The sequence below is a fragment of the Uloborus diversus genome, chromosome 8, assembly GCF_026930045.1.
Source record: "Uloborus diversus isolate 005 chromosome 8, Udiv.v.3.1, whole genome shotgun sequence".
Lineage (NCBI taxonomy): Eukaryota > Metazoa > Arthropoda > Arachnida > Araneae > Uloboridae > Uloborus > Uloborus diversus.
The window spans coordinates 45,926,354-45,950,139 of NC_072738.1; the positions used below are offsets into that span (position 1 = coordinate 45,926,354).

General features: G+C 30.2%; 1 protein-coding gene across 1 annotated transcript; it reads left to right on the forward strand.

Moving 5' to 3' along the window:
- Positions 1-220: 220 nt before the first annotated feature.
- LOC129228264 (transmembrane emp24 domain-containing protein bai-like) lies at positions 221-23,786 on the forward strand. Its single transcript, XM_054862934.1, has 5 exons — positions 221-538; positions 12,475-12,595; positions 17,105-17,175; positions 18,669-18,795; positions 23,148-23,786. Exons 1-5 carry the CDS (start codon positions 353-355, stop codon positions 23,267-23,269), a joined length of 627 nt encoding a protein of 208 aa, XP_054718909.1. The 5' UTR covers positions 221-352; the 3' UTR covers positions 23,270-23,786.

Consider the following 23,786-nt stretch of genomic DNA (forward strand, 5'->3'; position numbering starts at 1 on the left):
CATTTTTTTTACCAAATTTTACTTTTGCAGATGGCAACTATAATTTTGGGAAAATAAAAAAAAAATCTACTCATTTATCTCGACATTGTTTTATCAATTTTAAAATTACTGCATATTGTTTTTATATAACTTTAAATTTTAGTTTTCTGAGACTCAGAAGGGGAAACTGAAAAACGATACTGCAATTTAATGTTCGACAGAAGCAGCAATAAATACATCTCAACTTAAAAGTTAAATTCTAGCAGCTCTATTTTTCCGACAGCGTTGTGCCACGTCTCGTTGTTTATTTATCTATATTTATGGCCACATTTCATTTTGTTTAGATTTATAATAACTAAAGTAGTGTAAAAATATGCTGACAATGCATATTTTTGAGCGTTTTTGTGTTGCGTCATGTCTTTTAGTTGTAGCAAACTGCTTAATGTTTCGATTACCCGCAAACAGCAGACGGTGTTTAAAAGAAGAAGTTCATAAAGGTGTTCTAGTCAGCGGTGAATATGATTTGAGCGATGCACCGGGCCAAAAGACTGACTTAATGGTAATTATGTATTTCAATAGCTTTTTCCATTGCAGTTAATGTTAAAACAGTTGTTAGTAAGTAAATGCCGGCGGCATGCATAATTTGGGCTGCATAAAGCCCTTGTGTCTTGATGTAAGCTATCAACATCATTCTTAATTTGCTGTTCATTTTTCAACTTCAACAAATGGTTAATACACTTTAATTTTCCATTCTTCAATATTGCTGTCCTACGTTATTCTGAAATTTTCATCGAGTAAATTTTGACATGTGGCGTCCTAATTTTGACAGCATTCCTTTCAGGTCTAACTGTTTAATGCTTTTCATCTTATGAACTTGAAAAAAAAAAGTTACGCCTCTTTATTTTAAAATTCGTGTAGGTATAGTCTCTATTAGAAAGGTAATAATTTTAGAACATTAAAACAACATTTAAAATGAACAAATATCAAGACAAACAAATACTGTGAAATTAACAACCCAGAATGCTGTTGCTCGTTTTTAATGAGGCAGTTCTTTTTTTCTCAAGACGAAAAAAAAAAATTAACTTTTTTTACTCACTAAAAATGTTTCTAAAAATCAAAATAAACTAAAAGTGTTTATTATATTTTTTCTTGGATAGTGGGGGAAAACACCTTATCACTAAGGTGCTTTAATTTGATTTTTGGTGCATGTTTGCAGAATAGATGGAATTTCAAACAATGTAGGGTCATTCCATACAGATTCAACAGATGAGTTAGCTCGACCATTTTTAATTTTTTTGAAACTCATATCCCAAAAAGATGCATATGAACGATGTTTAAAACCACTTTTATTTTTTCTCTAACCTTAACCCTTGATTTTTTAGGGGTCATCAAAAGTGATTTTTGCAGTCCAAAATGGGACTTTTAGACCTTTGCATTTTGGCCAAAATCTATTTGAATTACATTTATGGCAGTTAATTTAACGCTTTGATGTTAAAGTGCATAAGATGATAGTCTCACATGCTGAGTTACGTGGGTGTAACTTAATAATTAAAATAATGGCAACAGGTTACAGTTCAAGGTTAAATATAAAATCTTTGCTCATTTCAAAGGGTCATAACTCGCTTAGGGGACGGAAACGCAAAATGAAATATGGCAAAAACTAATCACTGGAGTCACACTAATGGAGAAAATATAGCTGTAGATGTGTGTTTGTTTAACCTTTACTTTACAAATTACAGCCCCTCAAAGATCAGAAAATTGAGAAAAATGACATTTTTTGACCCCTGTAAACCAAAAGGGGATGGAATTAAAAATGAAATTTCTTGGCCAATTGAATATTCCATTCAAGTACTATACATTTTATATATATTGTTTTGTGTATTTGGTTTGTAAAAAAGATACAGGTCTTTGAAATTGAGCAATTTTGCTAGTTAATTTACGCACTAAAACAAATAAAAAGTGTGAAAACTTCATTGCACTTTCTTAAATGGCCTATATAATATATTATACTGAAAAAACGTATTTTAAGTATAGAAAAAACTATTTTAATTTGATAACTTAGAAATATTTGGACATAAATGAGTAGTTCATACATGGTTGACAGCTTAAGTAGTTATAGACTAACTACACACACAAATTTTTAATACATACAAACATACGCTCTGTACATTAACTTATGTAACTTGCCTAAGCACGTGCAAAAGCATTATCTACATAGTTGAAAGGAAAAAAAGGGTGAGTTTTTCATTTCTTGCTTCAGTGTAGTTTTAAGAAAATGAAATCACACAGTAGTACTATAGTTCTGGTGATCACACAGCATGTGGCGTACTGAAATACTTTACTCAAATGCACAACAAAAATAGAACTTTCTTAATTTATGTAATCACGAAACGGATGTCAACTTGAGAGCTGAATGGCATTTCTATGCAATATCACACGGTAGTGGACATTGTAACAGAATCAGAAGAACCATAAAAAGAATTGATACTACTAAGACTAGCTTGCAAAGAACTACTAGAAGTCACATTTTAATTCCTACAGAAATGTATACCTTCTGCATTTTTGCTACTAACCATTGCATGTATCCTTGTGAGCATTCAGTATATTAAACTAGCTGAAAAAATGCTGCAAGAAAGGTTTGATTCTGCAAATGAAATTCCCAATACAACATTTAATCACTGCTTTTTGCCACCGTATTTAAATATTATCACTGTAAAATTATTGTCCCCTAGCAAAAGGTATGAAGAATAGTTTGTTACTAAAAAGACTATCAAAGGAAAATGCCCATTATTGTCAAAAAAGTTATTACATAGCTTGTGTTGATCACTAAATTTAGAACCCCGGTCATTGTCTTGCTCCTAGTACATTTTCGAAGTATCAAATTATGAATGTGCCTTGGTAAAGCATTTTAAAACGCCATATACTTGAGTCACCATTACAACTATAGGACTACTAAGTGAGTTCATTTTTTCAAAGCTACACTCCAACAAGTTTGCATATGTTTAAGGCAATTTAGATATGTTAATGTACAGAGCATATAATTGTGTGTATTGAAAATTTGTGTTAGTCTATAAATTAACTACTTAAGCTGTCAATCAAGTATGAATAACTCATTCATGTCCAAATATTTCTAAGTTATCAAATTAAAATAGTTTTTTATACTTAAAATATGTTTTTTCAGTATAATATATTATATAGGCCATTTAAGAAAGTGCAATGAAGTTTTCACACTTTTTATTTCTGTTTTAGTGCGTAAATTAACTATCGAAATTGCTCAATTTCAAAGACCTGTATCTTTTTTACAAACCAAATACACAAAACAATATATATAAAATGTATAGTACTTGAATGGAATATTCAATTGGCCAAGAAATTTCATTTTAATTCCATCCCCTTTTGGTTTACGGGTCATTCCATATCAAATCAACCAATAAAAAATAAATTTTGAAGGTCAATGTTTTGGATTGTTATGATTTTTTGTCTGTTTATTATACTTACCTCCAGGATGAAAAAACTGAAGTTTCAAATTTTTTTAACAATTCTTTGCAAAGTTATACATTTTTAAAATTTTGGAGGAATTCGAAATTTTTCATTGATTGAAATCTTAAGAGGGCTATTATTAGAGTACTACTTGACTTAGAAGTCTACAATTGGTGCTGTTTTGTTCATTCTTTTATGAGGTTTTCAAAAATATATAACAATGCCCAGTTGCTAAAAAAAAAATTTTATAATTTTTTTTATTAAAAAAGTTTTTTTTAATTTGTAAAAATTCAGAATCGAAATTTTTAATTTTCTTGAAAAAAATATATGTTACTTAGCCTTTTGTTAGCAACATTTATTCAAAATTTCAAGATGGCATTCTTTTGGTATCATGCAGAAAAAAAAATTTTCCTCTTTCAACATTGCTTTAATGGGTCATTCCATGTCAAATCAACCAATAAAAAATAAATTTTTAAAGTCAATGTTTTAGAATGTGATGATTTTTTATCTGTCTATGATACACACCTCCATGATGACAAATCTGAAGTTTCAAATTATTTCAACAATTCTTTCCAAAGTTATAAATTTTTTTAACTCTGGAAGCATCATAAATTTTACATTGTTTAGTAATCTTCAAAAGGCTATTATCAAAGAACTAATTGACTTAAAAGGTTAAAACTTGTGCTGTTTTGTTCAGTATTTTACGAGGTTTTAAGAAATATATTACAAAACCTAGCTACAAAAAAAAAAAAAATCATTTATTTAAAAAAAAAAATATTTTGTAAAAATTAAAAATCAAAATTTTTAATTTTCTTGAAAAAAAAAAACAGGGTACTTAGTCTTCTTTAAGCAACATAAATTCAAAATTTCATGATGGCATTTTTGTTAAATCATGGAGAAAAAAAAATTTCTCTTTCAAACAGTTACTTTAATTTTATTTGTAAAAAACATTTGTTCTAATGAAAAGTAGTTAAAGTTTAAACCGGGACTATTGCGTAAAAAAGCAAGTACTTGGCAGTATTGCAAGCATATTAACAAGTTCAAACAATTTTTTCGGTGAAAAAATATTTCTTATTGAATAAAAAATCTAAATTTTATTTCAATTTGAAAACTTTAATTTAAAAGTTACTGAAGCTTTTTTAGCCATATTTTAAAAGCAAATTTAAGTTTTATTTATATATAATTTAATTGCTACAATATAAAATTTAATATATTTTTAAGCGAATTAAGAAGCAGTTTGAGATGTGTGTAACTCACTTTGCTACTATAGAACTTGATTTGTAAGTCCTAGTATAGATATACTTTCTTCTTATGTAAGATTTCAATTGCTTTTGCCATCTCCTCTTTCGAGACTTGGTATGTTCTGCTTGTAGCAGTGACATGATGTAATTTGCACAGAACAAAATTTTTAGGAATGGTCAAAATGTCTGCTTTTCTTGGATAAATGAATGATGATGATGGTTCACTAGGAATGAAGGAAAGAAACCTAGATTTCTTCTACCTGATTTTTTGACATTACATATCCTATCCACCATTTGCTGTCATAGGCACAAGCAATATAGCCCACAATTTCTTCAAACTGTACATCCCCATTATGAGGGCTCATGAACTCGGAATCCTCTGTATTAGAGCCTGGTTTTGGATCTTTGCTGAACTCATTCATAACATCATCAGTTTCAGGAACTGAAGAATGTTTTTGCTTACTTAATTGTATGCGACAAGCAGTACAAATTTTCATTCCTTCTTCAATGCCGTATGTTAGTGTTGTCATCCAAAACAAAACATCATATGATAATGGCATGTTACAGATTATGCACCACGTTGGAGTTAACTTGTAATTAATGTTCAATTTAAAAAAAAAAAACTGGCATTTTCTAATGTTTTTACTTCAAAACACAACTACTGAATTTAAACTAACACAAAATAAGCTTTCCTGTAAAGTATATTGCACGAAACAACACGTATCTCTTCTGCGTGAATTTGAACAAGATTGCCTTCGCATTGCCAAACACAGGTTAGTTTCACCAGGGATGCCATGCTTAAAAAATTATCGCCTCATTGGCGAGAAAAAAATTTCAATTTTGTGCAAAAAATCGGATGTTGTCACATCTGTACCAAAAATCCAAAACTTTATATTTTCTCTGTTGTGGTAATACTCCATTGGAACAAAATATGAGCAAAATCTAAAGACATGACGTTTTGACCATTGGTTGATTTGATATGGAATTACCCTTACAGGGGTCTAAAAATGTCATTTTTCTCAATTTTCTGATCTTTGAGGGGCTGTAATTTGTAAAGGGTAAACAAACACACAATTACAGCTATATTTTCTCATTAGTGTGACTCCAGTGATTAGTTTTTGCCATATTTCATTTTGTGTTTTCGTCCCCTAAGCAATTATGACCCTTTGAAATGAGCAAAAATTTTACATTTGACCTTGAACTTTAACCTGTTGCCATTATTTTAATTATTAAGTTACACCCATGTAACTCAGCATGTGAGACTATCATCTTATGCACTTTAACATCAAAGCGTAAAATTAACTGCCATAAATGTAATTCAAATAAAATTTGGCCAAAATGCAAAGGTCTAAAAGTCCCATTTTTGACTGCAAAAATCACTTTTGATGACCCCTAAAAAATCAAGGGTTAAGGTTAGAGAAAAAATACAAGTGGTTTTAAACATCATTCATATGCATCATTTTGGGATATGAGTTTCAAAAAAATTAAGAATGGTCGAGCGAACTCATCCGTTGAATCTGTATGGAATGACCCTGTATGCATGCAACTGGGCCATTTCACAGCATTTTGTCCAAATTTTTTGCCATAACTATTTAGTTTACTGTTTGATTAGCACAAAATTTTATTCTGAGTTAGTCACCAACACACAAACTCAAAATAAAACAATGTGCTAGTCAAACAGTAAATTAAATAGATATGTCAAAAAAAAGTGTCATTTTGCACACTCTACATTTGGGTAAAATACAATGAATTGACTCAACTACAATATTCATGACCTCTTTTTGCGAAAAAATTTACAATAAACTTCATTGTTTGCAAGCGGGTTATCTGTAAGCCTAAATTCCTTCACCATTCTCTATTTCTATCCTTAATAACACAAGCTCTGAGTGTTTATGAAAGTATTAACATTCATACTATAATAGTGTTGGAAATCTTTTTTAAAAGTAATGGGAGGGGGGGAGGGGTCTTACAGACCAGAATCACTAATGAAGAAAATGGTGAGGGGCCTTATCACTTATGGCCCTTCACCACTTATGTCCATGAATGTCATACTTTTTTCTGAATATTTTTGACCTCTTTTGTCACACGTCATGCTATTTTTCATAATCATACTAGCTGCGTCACCCGACTTTGCACTTTCTAATTCAAAAATAAAAGTTAAAACAAGTGACATGTGTTCCGCAATCATGCTTGAACCACAACAACAACGGAAAAAAAAAGGACAATTTTGCGGCAGATTGCAGAAAAATAACCAAAAAAGGAAAAATTATCCATCCTCTTAACTACAGGAAAATCCTCAAAACAAAAGCCAGAATTTTATTTAATCTTATTGGAAAGAAAAAATGGCAATTCAATTAATTTTTTTTCTCAATTTTCTCAATGATTTCTTCACACTAAAAATTTTTACATACGCTCAGTTTTTAATTATATAAGATTCTTATTTTAAAAAATATGTTCCCCTCCCTGCCCCTAATCACAAACCCAACCATCGACTCCTCAAACTGAAATTTTTAATTTGCTGAATGAAGCTAAATTTTATAGAATGATAAAATAAGAACACAGCATCATTCTAATATATATATATATATATATATATATATATATATATATATATATATATATATATATATATATATATATATATATATATATATATATATATATATTTTTTTAATTATAATTTTGCAATGCGCTGCCTTCAAACTTTACGAATAAGGAAGTTTTTGAGTCCCCATCAAGGCGCCTTGACTATCACAATTTCTAAACTCTTTTCTCACTTTAAACCGTGAAACCATTTGTGGACAACCTCTATTGTGTAAGGAAGATAAGATGCAGCATAGCTTTATCGCTTATGATTAAGACCGTTTTCTGTCTTTAGAGTGTGAAAAAAAGTCTTACCCAACTACGGCAGAAGTGATTCATTGCAAAAAAAAAAGTGGTAAGTCTTGACAGATTTTCTAAGGAAGAAAATCTGCAAAATTGTAAGCAGTGAATAATTTTATTTTTGTCCAAGTATTACATGGATGTTAACTGCAGCAGGGTTTCCGCTACGATCGCATTTTTCGCAGAATGCGAAAACACCATCTCAATTGCGAAAACAAAGCAATGCATTTTTACTGAAATAAAAAATTCATTAAAAAAATGTATGATTCTAGAGAGAGGAAGCATACATGGCCATGATCAACTTAATCTTTTTAAATCTTAGCTAAGTTGATTAAACAGCTGTTAAGTTCAATGAAACTTTGTCTTATCTGGCATTATGTCCCCCAATAACTGCTTTATTAGGAGGAGGGACTGCAATGTTCTAAAGACAAATCATGTTGTTTTCTTCTTTTATTTTGTGTTTAAAAAAATAGCTGCTGTAAAATGCTGCACAAAGATGTCACAGATAAAATATGAGTTTTATTTTCAACTGAAGACAAAACACACTGAGGCATATGTGAATATATGAGAATGTGTAACATTTTAGCATTTTGGTAAAATGTTTTCTCCAATTTTAGCTTTTATGCTAATGAACTTTTGAACCCAGCTTTAACACTAAACTGCAGTGTGTATAAAGTATTTTAATTAAGTGAGTTTTTTAACAAAATCATTGATTAAAATCAATTATTTTATTATTATAAATTAATTTTGCATTTTTAGAATGTGTGGCTCTAAATTTAACAATACTTCATTATACAATCTTAACTCCAACTGGCAAAACTACATGGATCCCTTTTTCTGTGTATGTAACAGGTTTTCAACTCTTTCAATATTGCGTTTTCTGCAAAATTAGTTATTCAGAACAAAATAAAAATTTGCAGTTTTCTTCATGCACCATGACAAATGTTATAGTCGATAAAAGTAATTGTTCAACATATTATTTTATACTAAAAATGTAAGTTATGATAGAAATGTTATCTTTTTGCAAAGGGTAAAACAAAATCAAATCTTATCTAAACGTTATATCTTTGAAAAATATTGAATATTTAAAGTACTTTTCCTATTTTTAAAAGTAAGCTGAATGGATTCATTAGTTCAGATGGCTTCATTATCAAGGTTTTTTTTTTTTTTTTTTTTTTTTTTTTTTTTTTTGCCTTCGTCATCCCAACTTTTGTTGGCTATTTGCTGATAGACATAGAAAACTGCCACATTTCAAGAATCTTTTTTTTTCCAAAAGGTATGAAAATTATAATTCTAGGAAATAGTGGTACTACTGTTTCCTATAATTATAGTTAAAGGACTGATGGTTGTAGCTGGGGGGGGGGGGGGGTTAATTTGAATCATGCATGTGTTAAAACTGGTCCACTTAAGCTATTATTAAAAATAGTTACTGCCATGAAATGAAAGCAGGGTTGGCCGGATTGGACCCAATGGGTTTTTTTGAAAAAACCCATTTAAAAAAACCCATTATTTAGCCCACTTTTGGGTTTTTTTAAATTCTCCGAGAAGTTTAAAAAAAAATTAATTAGTTTAAATACTTTCACAATTTAAACTTCTTTTTTATTTGTTCTTCACCACAGATAATGGACAAAAAAAATGAATTTTGAACTTCAATAGTTTTTCTTAACTCTTAAGGGCATTAAAAAAATACTTCAAAGATTTAAAATAAGTGTATTTAACTTTTTTCTTTAAGTGGTCAATAAATAACTCAAATTATCTTGACTAAGTCAAGATAATTTGAGTTAACGTCATGTCTCTAAGTCACGTCTAATTTTCTGAATATTTGTAGATTGTACAGAGGAAACTACTCTAGTTAAAAGGCTTTCATGTGAATTATTTTCTGCAACCCAACATGTCGCAAATCTCGAATAAACAAGGTATTTTTTTTAGAAATTAACAGGTTTTACAAACGGTCGGACAGAAAACAGAATAGGATGTACAGTATTTTCGTTATCTTACGAAAAAGTTTAACATTTCTTACTCTGTACACAGAAATATAAAAACAGGCAACATAAAATTCAAAGAAATGTCTTGATTAAACTGGAATTCAGTAAATAGGAATTTAAACTACTTGAGGTTCTACAGTAGTTTTGCAAAACAAAATGAAATACAATAAAGTAAAATGCAAAAAAAAAATGTAGTAATTAAAAACGAACAATAGATTTTATCACTCAAGAAGTAACTTTACCTTAACTGTTGGTAATCATGGAAGCTAAAAAATCTGAAACTTCACCATTCTTGGGTTTCGTCTTCTTTTATACTTTCCTTCAGAAACCGCTGAATTTTAACTAGTTTTCCAGCCTTTTTTGCCCCAAGACAATTTTTGCGCTTTGTTCATATACTTACGCTACAATATGCTACAAGTACCCCACATTTTCCCTAAAAAAAGACAAAAAAAACCACATTTCTTTTAAAAAACCCAGCTTTAGTTGGGTTTTATTTTTAAAAAACCTGGGTCCATGGGCTTTTTTAAAAAAACTCGGGTTTTTGCCAACCCTGAATGAAAGTAGCTAAAAAGTTGCTTTTTCATCTATGTTATGAAATATATTATGTTAATAAATTTAAAGTAATTAATATCTACAAATTTTTGAAGATTTAAAAAAAAATCTAATTTAAATCAAAAAAATTTGATTTAAAAAAAAAAACATCACGAATCCTGTTTTGTGGCAAATCCTCGATTCTGCAGATAGGTAATTAGAGTTTTCCCTAGGTTAATTCTATAAAAAGGGATTTATGACTATAGAATCAACATTTAAAGAAATATATTTATTCAAAAGCCAAAAATAAAGTTGACATTACAATTTAGCTTTACATTTAGGCTTAAACTAATATGTATATAATGAAGTAATTTGTAGTTAAAATAAGTTGCATTTCCAGTAATATAGCCAATATTTTAAAGCGTTCCTTTATATAGATTTATCTTTAGTAAAGTCTTCGAGTAAATTATAAGGCAAACTTTTGGCAGTCAAACAAATTTATATTCTGGAATGGCAAAACCTACCAGGCCCCAAAGCAGAATACTACTAAATTTGCGACGTACGTCGCAGAACAGATGCCTGAGCTGCAGAACAATTCTGTTCAAATGTGAGAGGAAAGCTGACAAATTTTCTGCAGAAATTCTGCAAATTTCATTGAAATTTCTGCAGAAACCACGGTGCTGAAAATTTGCAGAAACCGCGGTGGCGAAAATTTGCAGAAACCGCGGTGCCAAAAATCTGCAAAAACTGGTGCAGAAAATCTGCAGAAACTGCGGTGCAGAAAATCTGTAGAGTTTGCAAATTTCTTAAAATTAGTAGAAAATCTAAAATTGTCTCAAATTACGATAATTTGGGGGAAAGCTCGTGATGTTGAATTCGATTAGTCCTTTGTAGGTTTTTCCCAATCAATCTTCATCCACTACAATTTCCGCCATGCATGTTTAGGAAACATGCCAACATGTCCATCGCTGGAAATTGCGTGTCTTGTTTAAGATTTCAATCCTTTTGCATCCAGAAAATATTTTAATTGTTTTGAAGTGTTTTATTACATGCAACTCAAACTCAACTCATTCTATTTATTATTTCAGTAATTTCTTTGTTTAGTAACATTATTTTAATTGCTCCTTCATGCCATGTAAAATTAACCAAAAAATGTGGTTTGACACCTAGGTTCGGATTTTTATAAAATTTTGTATCTTTGCTCTTTCTATGCATTTTGGAAAGCATATAAACTATTTTTGGAGAATCCCCAGCTTTTTTGATTTTATAGTTTTCATGATCAACTAATTTTCCAAATTCAGTGCTCTTTAATTAGTCATTTGGTTGAAAGCTGTGATGTTTCCGGAAATATTTCATTTCCACAAAAATAAATAGTAACAGTCCAGTTAAAAAAAAACTATGTGAAATGATTTTTATTTTTGCCACCCAACTTGTTTAAAATATCACGTTTTTTCGCGTACAATGCTTAAAGTACTTGCAGAACAATTTTAGTCAAATGATTTTCCGTTGCAGAACATCATAAAGTATTCTGCTTTGGGGCTACCAGGTCAATATTAATTACCATTGAATGCAGGACATCCAGGGAAAGCCACTTCGCCCTGTCTCACCCCTCTAAACATTGAGGGTTAGACATCCAGGGGAAAAAAAAAAATCATCAATTGAGGCAGGGAGATGCAAAAGGATGTAAGTGCCAAAATTGAAAAATTTGAATTAACTAGTACAAGTAGTAGAACCTCTCCTCTGTTTTTGTGGCAAGAGATTGTACTAGTAGCTCTAATAGGTGCTGATAAATGGTATGATTTAGAAAAGAAATCCAATGAAAGCCTACGTGGAATCTGAACTTTAAATGTGTTTTCCTCAAAACTTTATAAAGTCCACTTATGTCCCTTTGCTTCTCATGGCCTCAATGGTCACCCACTACAGGTAGGGAACAATATTGGCAAGCAAAAGGAGCAGAGGGGGAACCCCTTAGTAAAATATTGTTTCAAATTTACTGTTTTGTCACTTCTGAAATACAAACCAAAGTTTTGGGTAATATTTAAGTAATAATTCTTAAGAAAATATAAAAGAAATTTTGAACTTCCTGTAGACTGTGCTTTTCAGTTGCTTTCCTAATATTCTTAATTTTTCACTCATTCCAGACCTTGTTTACTTCAAGAGACTTAAAGTTTTTTTTTTTTTTGCTTTTTTTTAATCTTTTATCTTATGGCTAGAAATATGTTTAAAAAAAACTGGCAATTAAACAAAAAATATCAATTTCTTAAAAGAGGATTTTACTGCTCTGCGAATCAAGGAGAATATTTTTATAAAATTTTCATGAATTTGTGGTTTTTTGAGATTTTTTTTAATTTATATAATTATTCTCTATTTTTTAGTTTACTGATACAAAAGGACACATATTGGTATCAAGAGAAAATATTGATAAAGGAAAGTTTGCTTTTGTTACAGATGACTATGATGTTTTTGAAGCTTGTTTCATCTCAAAATCACCTGCTGGTATGAACTATTGTTGATTACAATTTGTTGATATATTTGACTCCTAGGATTGATAAAAAATGCATGTTTGTTAGTCGGATTCTTCTGGTTAATATCTAGTTATTTTTGGCTTCAGAAGAAGATCTTTTCGAAGCTCAATAAGATTTTATATAATAGTTATTAGTGATGCAACGAATATCGAATATTCGGCCACAATCAAGACCGAATATTCGCCTATTCAGCCGCCGAATATTTAACTTCTTTTATTAGAAACAAAGCACAGAGGTTGCATTGAAAGCATAGTTTTGTGTAGTTAATAATTCAATATACAGTAGAATACATGTACAATGCAATTCTCTATAAACAGCACAACTTTTCAGAAGTAAATAGGTTTTGAAGTTTAAAAAAATCCTTCTGTTTTTTTTTCTTGAAAATGTTGTTATGCAAAACATGAAGCTAGACAAAGTGCAGAATAAATCACTTTCTTTTGATTTTAAAACATATTTATTTGTAAATGACTAACTGTAATATTCGTGCTTTAATACTCATTGCAGATAAAACTCATCCTGAAGCAAGGTTTTGTTTGGTTTTAACCACGTTGGTTTAAACCAAGCAGTTTTTTTTTAAAAACCGTGTGGTTTTTTTCAAAAATGGTTTTTTTGAAAAACCTCATCGTTTTTTCCCCATAATGTTTTCTTAAATTTTGCATATCATTGCAAAGAATAAAATCTAATTAATGCAAAGTAACTTGCAACGTTTTGTAAATAAATTACAGATTTAATAAATTTAGAAACTTTTAAGGTAATGCAAGGCTAAGTAGTTTATCTTTTTTTTTTTTTTTTTTCTTTTTTAAATCAATGCAACTTTCCTGTTTGGTACAGAAATATGCAAGGCAGACCAACTAAGTTTTTCTAAAATCACATGGAGCATTACATTTACATCCTATCAGCTCTTTTTTTATTTATTCTTATCATTATTTTTAAGTCTTTTGCATTTCAAAATAGTCTAAAAAGCATATTTCAACCAAAACTTCATTTACTACCTAATTTGCATGATTACTTAAGATGTATTGATGTACCATTGAAGCAATTCATAGTGTACGTAAATCTTAACACTGAAATATTTAAATGGCTAGAGAGAAAAAATAACTAAAGAAGTCCAAGACCAATTAGAGTATGCGTAAAATTTCGCTTATACCTGCACATTTTTTGCATCCCCGATAGACAATGCAGTCAGAACCAGAAAAGAAAAGATATAAAATTATGCAAACATAAAATATCCATGTAACTCAGTGCTCTCATTAAAAAAAAATAATAATGCCAAATTTTTACCTTTTGAAAGAACTTTTTTGATCCCAATATAACAAAAGAAGTCTCATGCATGAATGGTGGAAAAATCAAAAAACATTAATTTTTATAACAGTCTTCATTATTAAAGTATGTCAAAAGCGTATTTTCATACTGAGACTTTTAATTAAAATGATTTTTTTTCTTTGATAAAAATATAGTATTCCTAAATGCATTAAACCAGGAGAAATAATGTCTACAGTGGATACTATTATGATTTTCTTAAAACCTAATTATCCTGTTTCTATAACTGCTGTCACTGATACATTAGGTAAATGAATAACATGATTTGTAACTTTTTTTAAAATCTTTAAACACAATATGCGTTGATCTATTGATTTTTAAAGTTCTGTAATGTACATCAGACTTGTGATTCATTTGTTGATAATGCCTTATACTTTCCATGCTTAAGAATGTGATTTAACTTTACTTTTATTAATTTATTCAAAACCATTTCTCCTATTTTGAAACCATATTCTCCTATAGAAATCGCTACACATGAGGAAATGAAATTATAAGATTTTACTCTTAATTATTTAATCAATTACAAAGAAATAAGGTACAAATAGGAATATTAAACATTCCTTAACTATTAATTAATAATATCTTCATGATTTTCCTAAAATAAAATTGTTTTTTTTTTTTTTTTTTAGAAGTAGTGTTTAAACCAAATAAACCTGGTTTAAACAAAAAAAACTGGTTTAAACCAAAAAAAAAATTTTTTTTTTTACCAACCCTGTTCTGAAGTGGTAATATATAGATATATTCTGAATATTAGTTTCAAAAGTTGTAAAATGATCTGTACAGCGCAAAAACCTGTATAATGCAAAAGCTCTGGTCCCAAGGTGTGCATTATAATGATCTTCTACTGTATATTTTTTATGGTTTTAAAAATGATTCGGAGCAATTTTTTTAAAAAATTATAACATTAGTTTAAATTTTGAAACTGTTTTCATGAAGTTTCTCAAATAAATGAAGAAAAAAATTTTTTCATAACGGAAATGATTTAGCACAGAATTGCATCATATAATTTTCTGTCACATAGACATTTATCAAAATTAGCACTAACAAACCGAATTTCTCTATAAGAAAATTTATTTTCTGAAGTTATTCCAAAAGAAAGTTATGTAATTATGTTTAGGTAAATCCAGACTCGGTTGGTGTAGATGTTATGAAAAGTACTCTTGAACAAAATTCGAAGATTCAATTTTTATCAATTCAAGACCATAAACACTACACACTGCAACTCGGTACCACTGTTTTTGGTATCAGATTCAAATTGTTCTTCAACGAAATTAAAGTAGACAGGGCAACAAAATAAAAAGAATAACCCATTGAAAATAATCAGCACGAATTTAGCAGAAGAGTCAAAAATATTTCTAGCATAATTGTTCCACTCTTTCAAACACAAAATTGTTTTTAAGAGTACAGTCGACTTGCGTTACAACTCGATTCGACTTACGCCAAATGGCTATAAAACGAGTTTTTCACCAGTACCGAATTTTAGGCATAACGCGAATTCCTCACCCACAACACGAAAATTTTTGGAAGGTAATCACAGAATGTAAGTTTCGGTTTTGTTATTGGCTACTAAAAAATTTTTTACATGAATAGACCTTCATCCCTTTAGCATCACTGACAGCAGAAGTTCCCACATTGTATTAGTCTGAACATTTGCTTTGTTAATATATACAAATAGCTATTCCCCATTTTGCCTTTTTTTTTCATTCTAAATGCAAAACGTTGATGAAATTTAAGGATACCTAAGAATGATGTTCCATCTACAGTTTGTGGAGACAAAAAAGAAAAGAGAAAGTTTCTGACAATTAAAGAAAAGCTAAAGATTCTCGACAAGCTTGAACAACTAAAAAATGTGTCGAAGGTAGCATGACAATTAGGTATAAATGAATCTTTTATATGTACATTTAAATGTCAAGAAAAGGAAATCCGTAAAAGTTCGCAGAGTAAGAAAAAGACAATATGAAAATGGAATCTGTTCTCTTATTGTGGATTAAAGAGACTAGAAATAGGGATGTTACCATAGATAAAGAGGTTATAAAAGAACTAGCGAAGCAACTGTGTTAAGAAATATATTAGAAGAATGTGGTTTGATACGCAGCATAAATCATCTTCAGCATTTTTTTAAGTTACAAATATTATTACTGGAATCTACTGCACATTACTGTTACAAAGCATTATTAAATTGATTACTACATACTGTACGTACTGTACTAGTTTATTTTATGTCTCTCTTTCCCATTGGTCATTCGTGCAGCGTAACAGTATTTTTATGTTCACTAAAACAGCTTTAAAAAAATGCAGTTAAAATTCATTGCTTTATGTAAGAAAGGGTAATGTATAGTTAAGGAATGGTTTTAAAACATTTTGAGGTGGTGTTTAAAAGTGCCTGAAATAATCGGGCATATTTAAAGAAATTGTATGCATACCCTTTTACACAACGCAAAAGGGGAACGCACCCCTTGCATAAGTCGGGACTCGAATGTATATCAACGAAATTGCAAGCTAGTGTGACAATTTGAAGACTTGGCTGGATTCTCAGCTCAAAGTGAAATAAGACAGATTTACATTTAATCGAACCATTATTTTAAAGTAAAAAGTGTTTTTTTAAGTGGTAAGAACTGAAATCCCTAATCTATCCACAATTGGTCAGAAAGTACCTTTCTGAACCAGGAACTCGCTAACATCTATTTCAAAAATCTGATGAATTTTTATTTAAAAAAGCACACACACACACACACAAAAGAGACCTAATGCTGAACATGTTTTTTCTTTTTTGTATCATAATCTGTTTTAGTAGAGAAAAAAAAAATTTGCTCTATGATCTTCATAACTTTAAACAAGTTACCACGCTTAAGCCAGGGCAAGGTTAAAAAAAAAAAAAAAAACATGCAGTATATTTGATAATGCATGTATTCCAGACATTCCATCTAGCACTAATCTACACTACTAAATTTGAAATATTTAATACTCAAATATTCTCAGTAACTTGCTGTGGAAGTTTTTACAAAGAATGTATCAAAGGAGCAGTGCCCATCACCTAATCACAGTCTGCCAATGAAATGTTTATTGGAAGCCTTATTTCGTACTTTTTTTTTCTAGTCGAAATATATATGTATTCCTTTTCTTGACTTGTGTTGATTGAAAATACTATTCATTTATATAGGTCAAAGAGGACAAGACAGGGATGTAGTTCTCACTTTGAAACATGGTGTTGAAGCTAAAAGTTATGACAGTGTAAGTTTTTTTAAAAAAATCAATTTTCTATTTGCTTGCTGTGAATGATTTTGTATTTATCAATCTTAATCTTTTTCATTAAATGCTAGGGTATTTTTTAATAGTAACTGATGTTTTGGTTTCGAAATTGTTACACCTGACTCTTAAAGAGAATTATTACTTTAATGAAACATTTTTATTTGTTTTATTTTTTATTTCACCCCCCTCCCCCCAAATAAATAAATATATATATATATATATATATATATATATATATATATATGAATGAATGATAATTAGCTGGTTATACAAATTTCAACCTATAGTATCTCACAGAATTTTTTCTAAACAAGAGCTTTCTTAAAGTTTAATCAATACCCTTGTGCTTTAAGAATAAGAAATAACAGCCTTAAGCTGCCTAAATTACAGATTTCTGCAGACACGTGTTTTGGGGTTTCGAGGAACATTTGTTTTATGCAAAATAAGTGGGCTTATGGATGAAAAGACATTTGACAAAAGCACAAATCTTTTCTTATGGGATTGGGTGGGGATCAAAATGTCCCCAAGGTCCCATTTGTACAGGTCATCTCGGGCATCTAAAACTAATAAACCGCAAACGTGGGGAGCTTCAGGGTGCAATGCAATGTTCTAATCTGTTTAAATATGTTGTAAGTGTTGTAAATAAATATTAAAATTATAAAATTAAAGAACTTGAATCCCATCTGCACTGTAAAATCTCGCCCTCTATTTCAAGAAAACCCTTTTCTGATTTTGGGGCATTATAAAGTTTTATAATGACCATTAGAGTTCGCTGACATGCAAAAGCATATCTGCATATAGGATTATATTCAGAGGGCTTTGAAATAAAAAATATTTAAATAAAAATTTAAAAAGAAGTTTCAAAAAAGTGTTCATTTAGCTCTCATCACATTAAAACATGACTGAAATATACTATGGTAGCATGGCCGTAGAGTTATCTAAAACTCCAGTTTAAGTTTTGGTTGAACTTTAGAAACCATTATGCAGTTTTGGTTTGGGGTTTCTGTTGGAAAGATAAAGATAAACAAATTTAGTTTTGATTTGAACTTAGACTGGATTGGAAAAAATCAAAACTTAATAGCTTTCATTTTCAGACGGTGAAGTCATATTGCAAGGAAGGGAAGTCATAATTATTTTTCTAGTAGAAATGCATAGACACACTTACCCCATTTTTTATTGGTTGAACGACAATTTGACTTATATCTGGTGTTTGACCAAGAAGAAAGCTCTCAGTTATAAAACAAAAAAGGCTTTTTTTTTCTAATTAAACGTTATGTGTATTTCTGTCAAACAGAAAAAAAAGATGTGTGGATTGCATATATTTTTTAAGGAACGACAGGAACAAGAAAAACAGAGCTATTTATAAACCCTATTCATAAAATTATCATTTTTTCCAGAAAAAAAGACTTTTCCCACCACTTCAAAATTTTCGGAAATTTTACATCTCTAGTGATGTAATTTTTATTTCATTACAGATAGCTGAAGTTGGTAAGTTAAAGCCATTGGAAGTTGAGCTGCAGAAACTTGAAGATCTTTCTGAATCAATTGTGAAAGATTTTGCTTATATGCGTCAGAGGGAATCTGAAATGCGTGATACAAATGGTAATGTCTGACCTTTAGTTTTTCTTTTTAATGATTGTTATTAACTTTCACTACATAATTGTTGTTCCGGTAATCAAATTTAAAGCTGTAACATAGTAAAATCTCATTACACTGAATACCAAAACAACAAAGTATCCATTTCAACAAAATAAACGAGTCCTTTTTTAATTTTCCATTACGTTGCTTGAATTCCATTAAAAGAACAGAAATTGTGATTCCTTCAAATTTGTTCTGAAATTTTATGGTATTATCAGGCAATGTATTAAAATTCACTCTTTGGTGCAACTGTGTTTGTGTTCTATTACTATGTACAGACAAGTCAAATCTCGAGCTTCTGTTTTCAATCCTGTCTCTAAGAGGAAAAGGAGGGCTTTACCAACTGGTCGCCTGATAAGCGTTTTCACTCCTCTTGCTCTGAAACAAAGTGAATTTGCTGCGTCCTCCTCTGGCACTTATTTTGCTTTTTGTTTCTCATGCACATAATGCTGCTTTGTTATGTTTCTCTTTTCGTGAATAGCAACGGTTCCAGTACAATGTCTTCAAAGCTGAAGAAAAAATGTGGTACATTATTTAAATGTGGTTAACTTTTGTTAAAATCCTGCTCAAACCTGTTGGAGAAGTAGTCTTGTTTTGAAATATTTTACTATGCCATAGATCACACTATAAGTCAAGAGTAAACACTTAAGTGTTCCTTTATGATTTGTTTTGAGCATTTTTGCACTGATGAAGAAGCTCCATCATAGCCTTAAAATAGCTATTTGCAGCATTTTCCTGACAATGGGCTTTTTTTGCAACATTTTTTCATTTTAATCATGAGGTCAGTGGTTGGAAATATTGTGCTACAAATATCGACGCTGTTGGGCCAACAGACGCTACTGTAGTAGCTACATTTTTTTAGTAGTTTGTAGTGTAGCGCACTACTTCTTAGAAAAAGTAGTGTAGTTAGTAGTTCGATACAAAAAAAAAGTCATTTGTAGCAATTTCTGGTAACTACTTATAAATAAACTTTTTAAAAAAAAAAGAAGCCAGGTTCAAATGAATTTGACTGGTGCAAATTTTACACAAGTACATCAGCAGATGCAATGAGAAATGAAACTTGTAAAAATATGAGCTGACCTCAGGCATATCATTTTGATGCCATGCGCAGGGGGGAGGGATGGTGTAGAGAAGGGACACCTGTTGGTCCGAGTCTGAGATTTTCAAAATGAAGGGTGAAATATATGCAGAGACGCATGGGTAAACAATATGGAGAGGGGTAAAAGTCATTTGTGACAGGTCCCAAAATTACTGTGCACATCCCTGGCAATACTTTCTATCCATTTTATGCCATTAGTTTGTTTCCTATCTTAGTTTTCATATTTAGCTTACCTTTGTATTGAATAGAGATTCACTTCAAAAGAAAAGTATATGAATTAGCGATAAGTGCCAAGTTAGTAACTCCTTTTTTTTCTGGCTGCCGAGAATGTCCCGTGGATGAAGGTTTTGGATTTCGAAGAGATTATTGTTCCAATACTGTAAAAGCACTTTTTTCGCAAAAATGGAATTATTGGTAATTTTGCCAGTAGAAAATTTTGTGAATTTTATACAGTGAAACTGAAAGTTAAAATTTAAAATATTTCGCGAGGTTTAAATTTTCGTTATTGCGACGGGTACGCAAAAATTAAAGTCATGCAAAAATAAGTGCTTTTACAGTATTCATTAAATAAAGAAGCTACTGTAAATGTTATAGAAGATGTTGATATTGAACTGCCCTTGCCGGTTTACAACAAATGCGAGCTTTACAATGTTACATAAGAGTATGATTACAGACAATTTTGGAAACAAGCAATGATAAAATTAAAAATTCGAAAAAATCCTGACTGAGTTGCAGCTGTAAAATCAAGAGGGAAAATTGAAAATCCTTTTAAAAGCCTTATATTATTAAAACTCAATGTCAAGTATTTTATTTGCTATTAAATAGAAACTGGCAACAGATAAAAATTTTGAATCGTAGCGTTTTATTTCCTTGTCGGCCAACAATGAATTCGGTGATCGATCATGTGAATAAAGGTTTAGCGGTTATTAAAATCTGCTTTAAAAAAATGCTATGATTCAAATTCTATGAAACATGGAGGTTCCAAACACATTCTATCAGACACAGAAGAAAATTCTCTTTATTTTGGTATTAAATTTTAAAATATTTAAACATGTTTTCAGTGCAAAAATCATGAAAAACCTTTTGGAGGTTTTTAATATCTTTGTTAAATAATGACATCCAAAGATGCAACCAAGCTAAGAACATTCTCGATCAACTCTCCACAGACAGACACGCAGACACATCAAACTTATAACCCCCTTCCTTTGTGTGTCGGGGTTTAAAAAGATAAAAAAGAAATAATAGATAATTCTTAGTAGTATTCCATGTTCAGATGAGCTAATTTATCAATCTAAACATTTTTTCGTTCAATCTTCTCAAGTTGTGTGTATTTTAGAGTGTCGCAAAAAAATCGAAAGCCAATTTTTCAAGTCGCACACTTCCTTTTAAGTCAAAACATAAAATATAAACAGTAAAGTAGGTAATTAGCCGTAAATAGAAATTTTTGCTCTCCTGCAATATCTCCCACGTTGCACTCAAAGATATGGATTTTTTCAAGTTAAGTTAAATTTTTCATTTTATATATATATTATTTTTTTATTATTCATTTGCAAATGTTGATCTGAACATGTGTTCGCTAATATTTTTTTAACTTTATAATATTTTATTTAAATTTATATGCAATTTTAAAAAAGATTAATAGAAAAAATTTATTTTTTGAAGAAAATTATAAATTTTATGCCAAGTGTGGGATTTCTAAATGTTTTTTTAATTGGAGTAACCTTTTTATGGTACATATGGAGTGTGGGGTATAGGGGCAATGTTTTATCAACAGAAATTTCGATTTTCTAAAAAAAGTTTTTTTTTTATTTGGTCTTGCATGCAAGCGTTGGTTTATACTTTGAGACGCAAGTCGGCATGGGTTGCCATTGATCAAATTACAAGAAACTTTTTCACAATTGTTTTGACACAAGAGGAAAAATATAAGAGGATGTGCAACTTGAAAAATCAACTTTCATTTTTTGTGTGACACCTTAGTGCGTATTTTATTTACTTATTTTTTCAAAAATAGCGAAGTAACGACTACATTTCAAAAGTAGTTGGCAGTTGCTAGATTTTAAAAAAAGTAGTTGTAGTTAACTACATTTGTAACAAAGTAGTTGTAGTTCGCTACAAAAAAAATAATTTTTCCAACCACTGTATGAGGCGTTAAGTATGAAACAGCTTGATACATCAGGCATTAAGTATGAAACAGCTCAATCCATAAATTTTCAAAAGGTGGTTAATGCTATCAAATTGATACATAGCAATTTAGAACAAAACGTATTAATCAGTTCAAAAAACACTGCCAAAAAAACATCCCAACCCATGCTTCTACAGAAGGGCCATGGTTAGGACGCACAGGTAAAGCTTGACCACGGAGAGATGGCGGATGACCTTGAAGTGGCAACATCATTTGTATCATTTTAATAGGTTGAATCAGCCAGAGAATGCTGAGTAGTATAAGATGCATTGCAAAATAATAACAAACAAACTATTACAAATGAAGCAGTGAGAAGCAAAGGGATGTAAGTGGATATTTTCCAAATTTTGAGTAAAACTGGTTTAAGGATAACATTCAAGGTAAGCTTTCATTGATTTTTTTTTTTCTAAATCATGCTATACAGTAGCACCTACCAGGGTTTACGACTGCTATCTCTTGACCCAAGACAAAGGAGAGGTTATCTCTAAATTTTTGATTTTGCCACTTACATCCCTTTGCTTCTCAAATGATGTTTCCACTTCAAGGTCATCTGCCATCTCTTCGTGTCAAGCTTTAAAAATCAACTACATTATACTAACAACTTGCTTTTTTTCACTTTACTGGCTAGTTCATTGCATAAAGTTGAGATGCCACCTAAATTTAACTACCGTTTGAAAAGAAAACTTAAAAAATTTAAAAAATATTGCAAAACCATTGCAACTTCACAAATGAGTGGATTATTACATTAATAATTTTTAAAGTACTATCCTCCCCGACTGTTGGAGCTGAGCTATTTTGGTGCAATTATTTCATACAAGGAAGAAGTATGCTCATCGTATTACTCCATAACAATGTTGCTAGTGCCAAGTTGAATCATATTTTTGATTTATAAATAGATGTTCAAAGTACCGTTTTATTTTTTTATGTATACAGTTAAGTTCTATTGAACATAAAACATTCTTTAAATGCTCGCACAATGTGTGTCTTTTGCTTTTCTGTTTTGTAGATATGTATTTTTTTTTTCTCCCCATACAGAGTCTACAAATTCTAGGGTACTCTACTTCAGCATATTTTCCATGTGTTGTCTACTGGGTTTAGCTACTTGGCAAGTCTTGTATTTAAGAAGGTTTTTCAAAGCAAAGAAACTTATTGAATGAAGTGATTTCTATCATAGAACTTTTGTGTGGAGTTGGTCATTTTTCAAAACAGCTAGAATTGCTTTAGCCTTTTTTAAACACTTATGGCACAAAACTATTCAATATTTTTACAAAATGAATATCAGGCTTGTATATGGTTTTAAATTCATGTTCTGTAAAGCTTAACTGAAGATACTTATTGATAACTCATTGTATGTATGTATTTGATTTTTTTTTTTTTAACTTTTTTTTTTGTTTATTTTCTTTTTTTTCTTACCATTAAAAAAGTATTCTGGAATAAAGTGAGATTTTTATTATCATTTTTCAAATTATTGGAGAAAAAGGACTTTTTGATCATGTAAAACTGTTTTCGGTAGTATGTTTGCATTATGGCTGCACTACCCCCATCATTCTAACATTTTGTCCAAAACCATCAATAGTAAGTTTTGACAACTACTTTGAAACTCATTTCATGTATCATTTGCTACATATCTCAAATGTTGCAAAAGTATTTGAATAAAGTTACTTTTATTGTATC

What these genes read in the sequence shown, in the direction of transcription:
- LOC129228264 (XM_054862934.1), top strand. Translation starts at nt 353, where the DNA reads ATGCTGACAATGCATATTTTTGAGCGTTTTTGTGTTGCGTCATGTCTT. An exon ending in GCCAAAAGACTGACTTAATG is followed by an intron (nt 539 to 12,474) that starts GTAATTATGTAT and finishes TCTATTTTTTAG; the next exon opens with TTTACTGATACAAAAGGACA. An exon ending in CATCTCAAAATCACCTGCTG is followed by an intron (nt 12,596 to 17,104) that starts GTATGAACTATT and finishes TCATTTATATAG; the next exon opens with GTCAAAGAGGACAAGACAGG.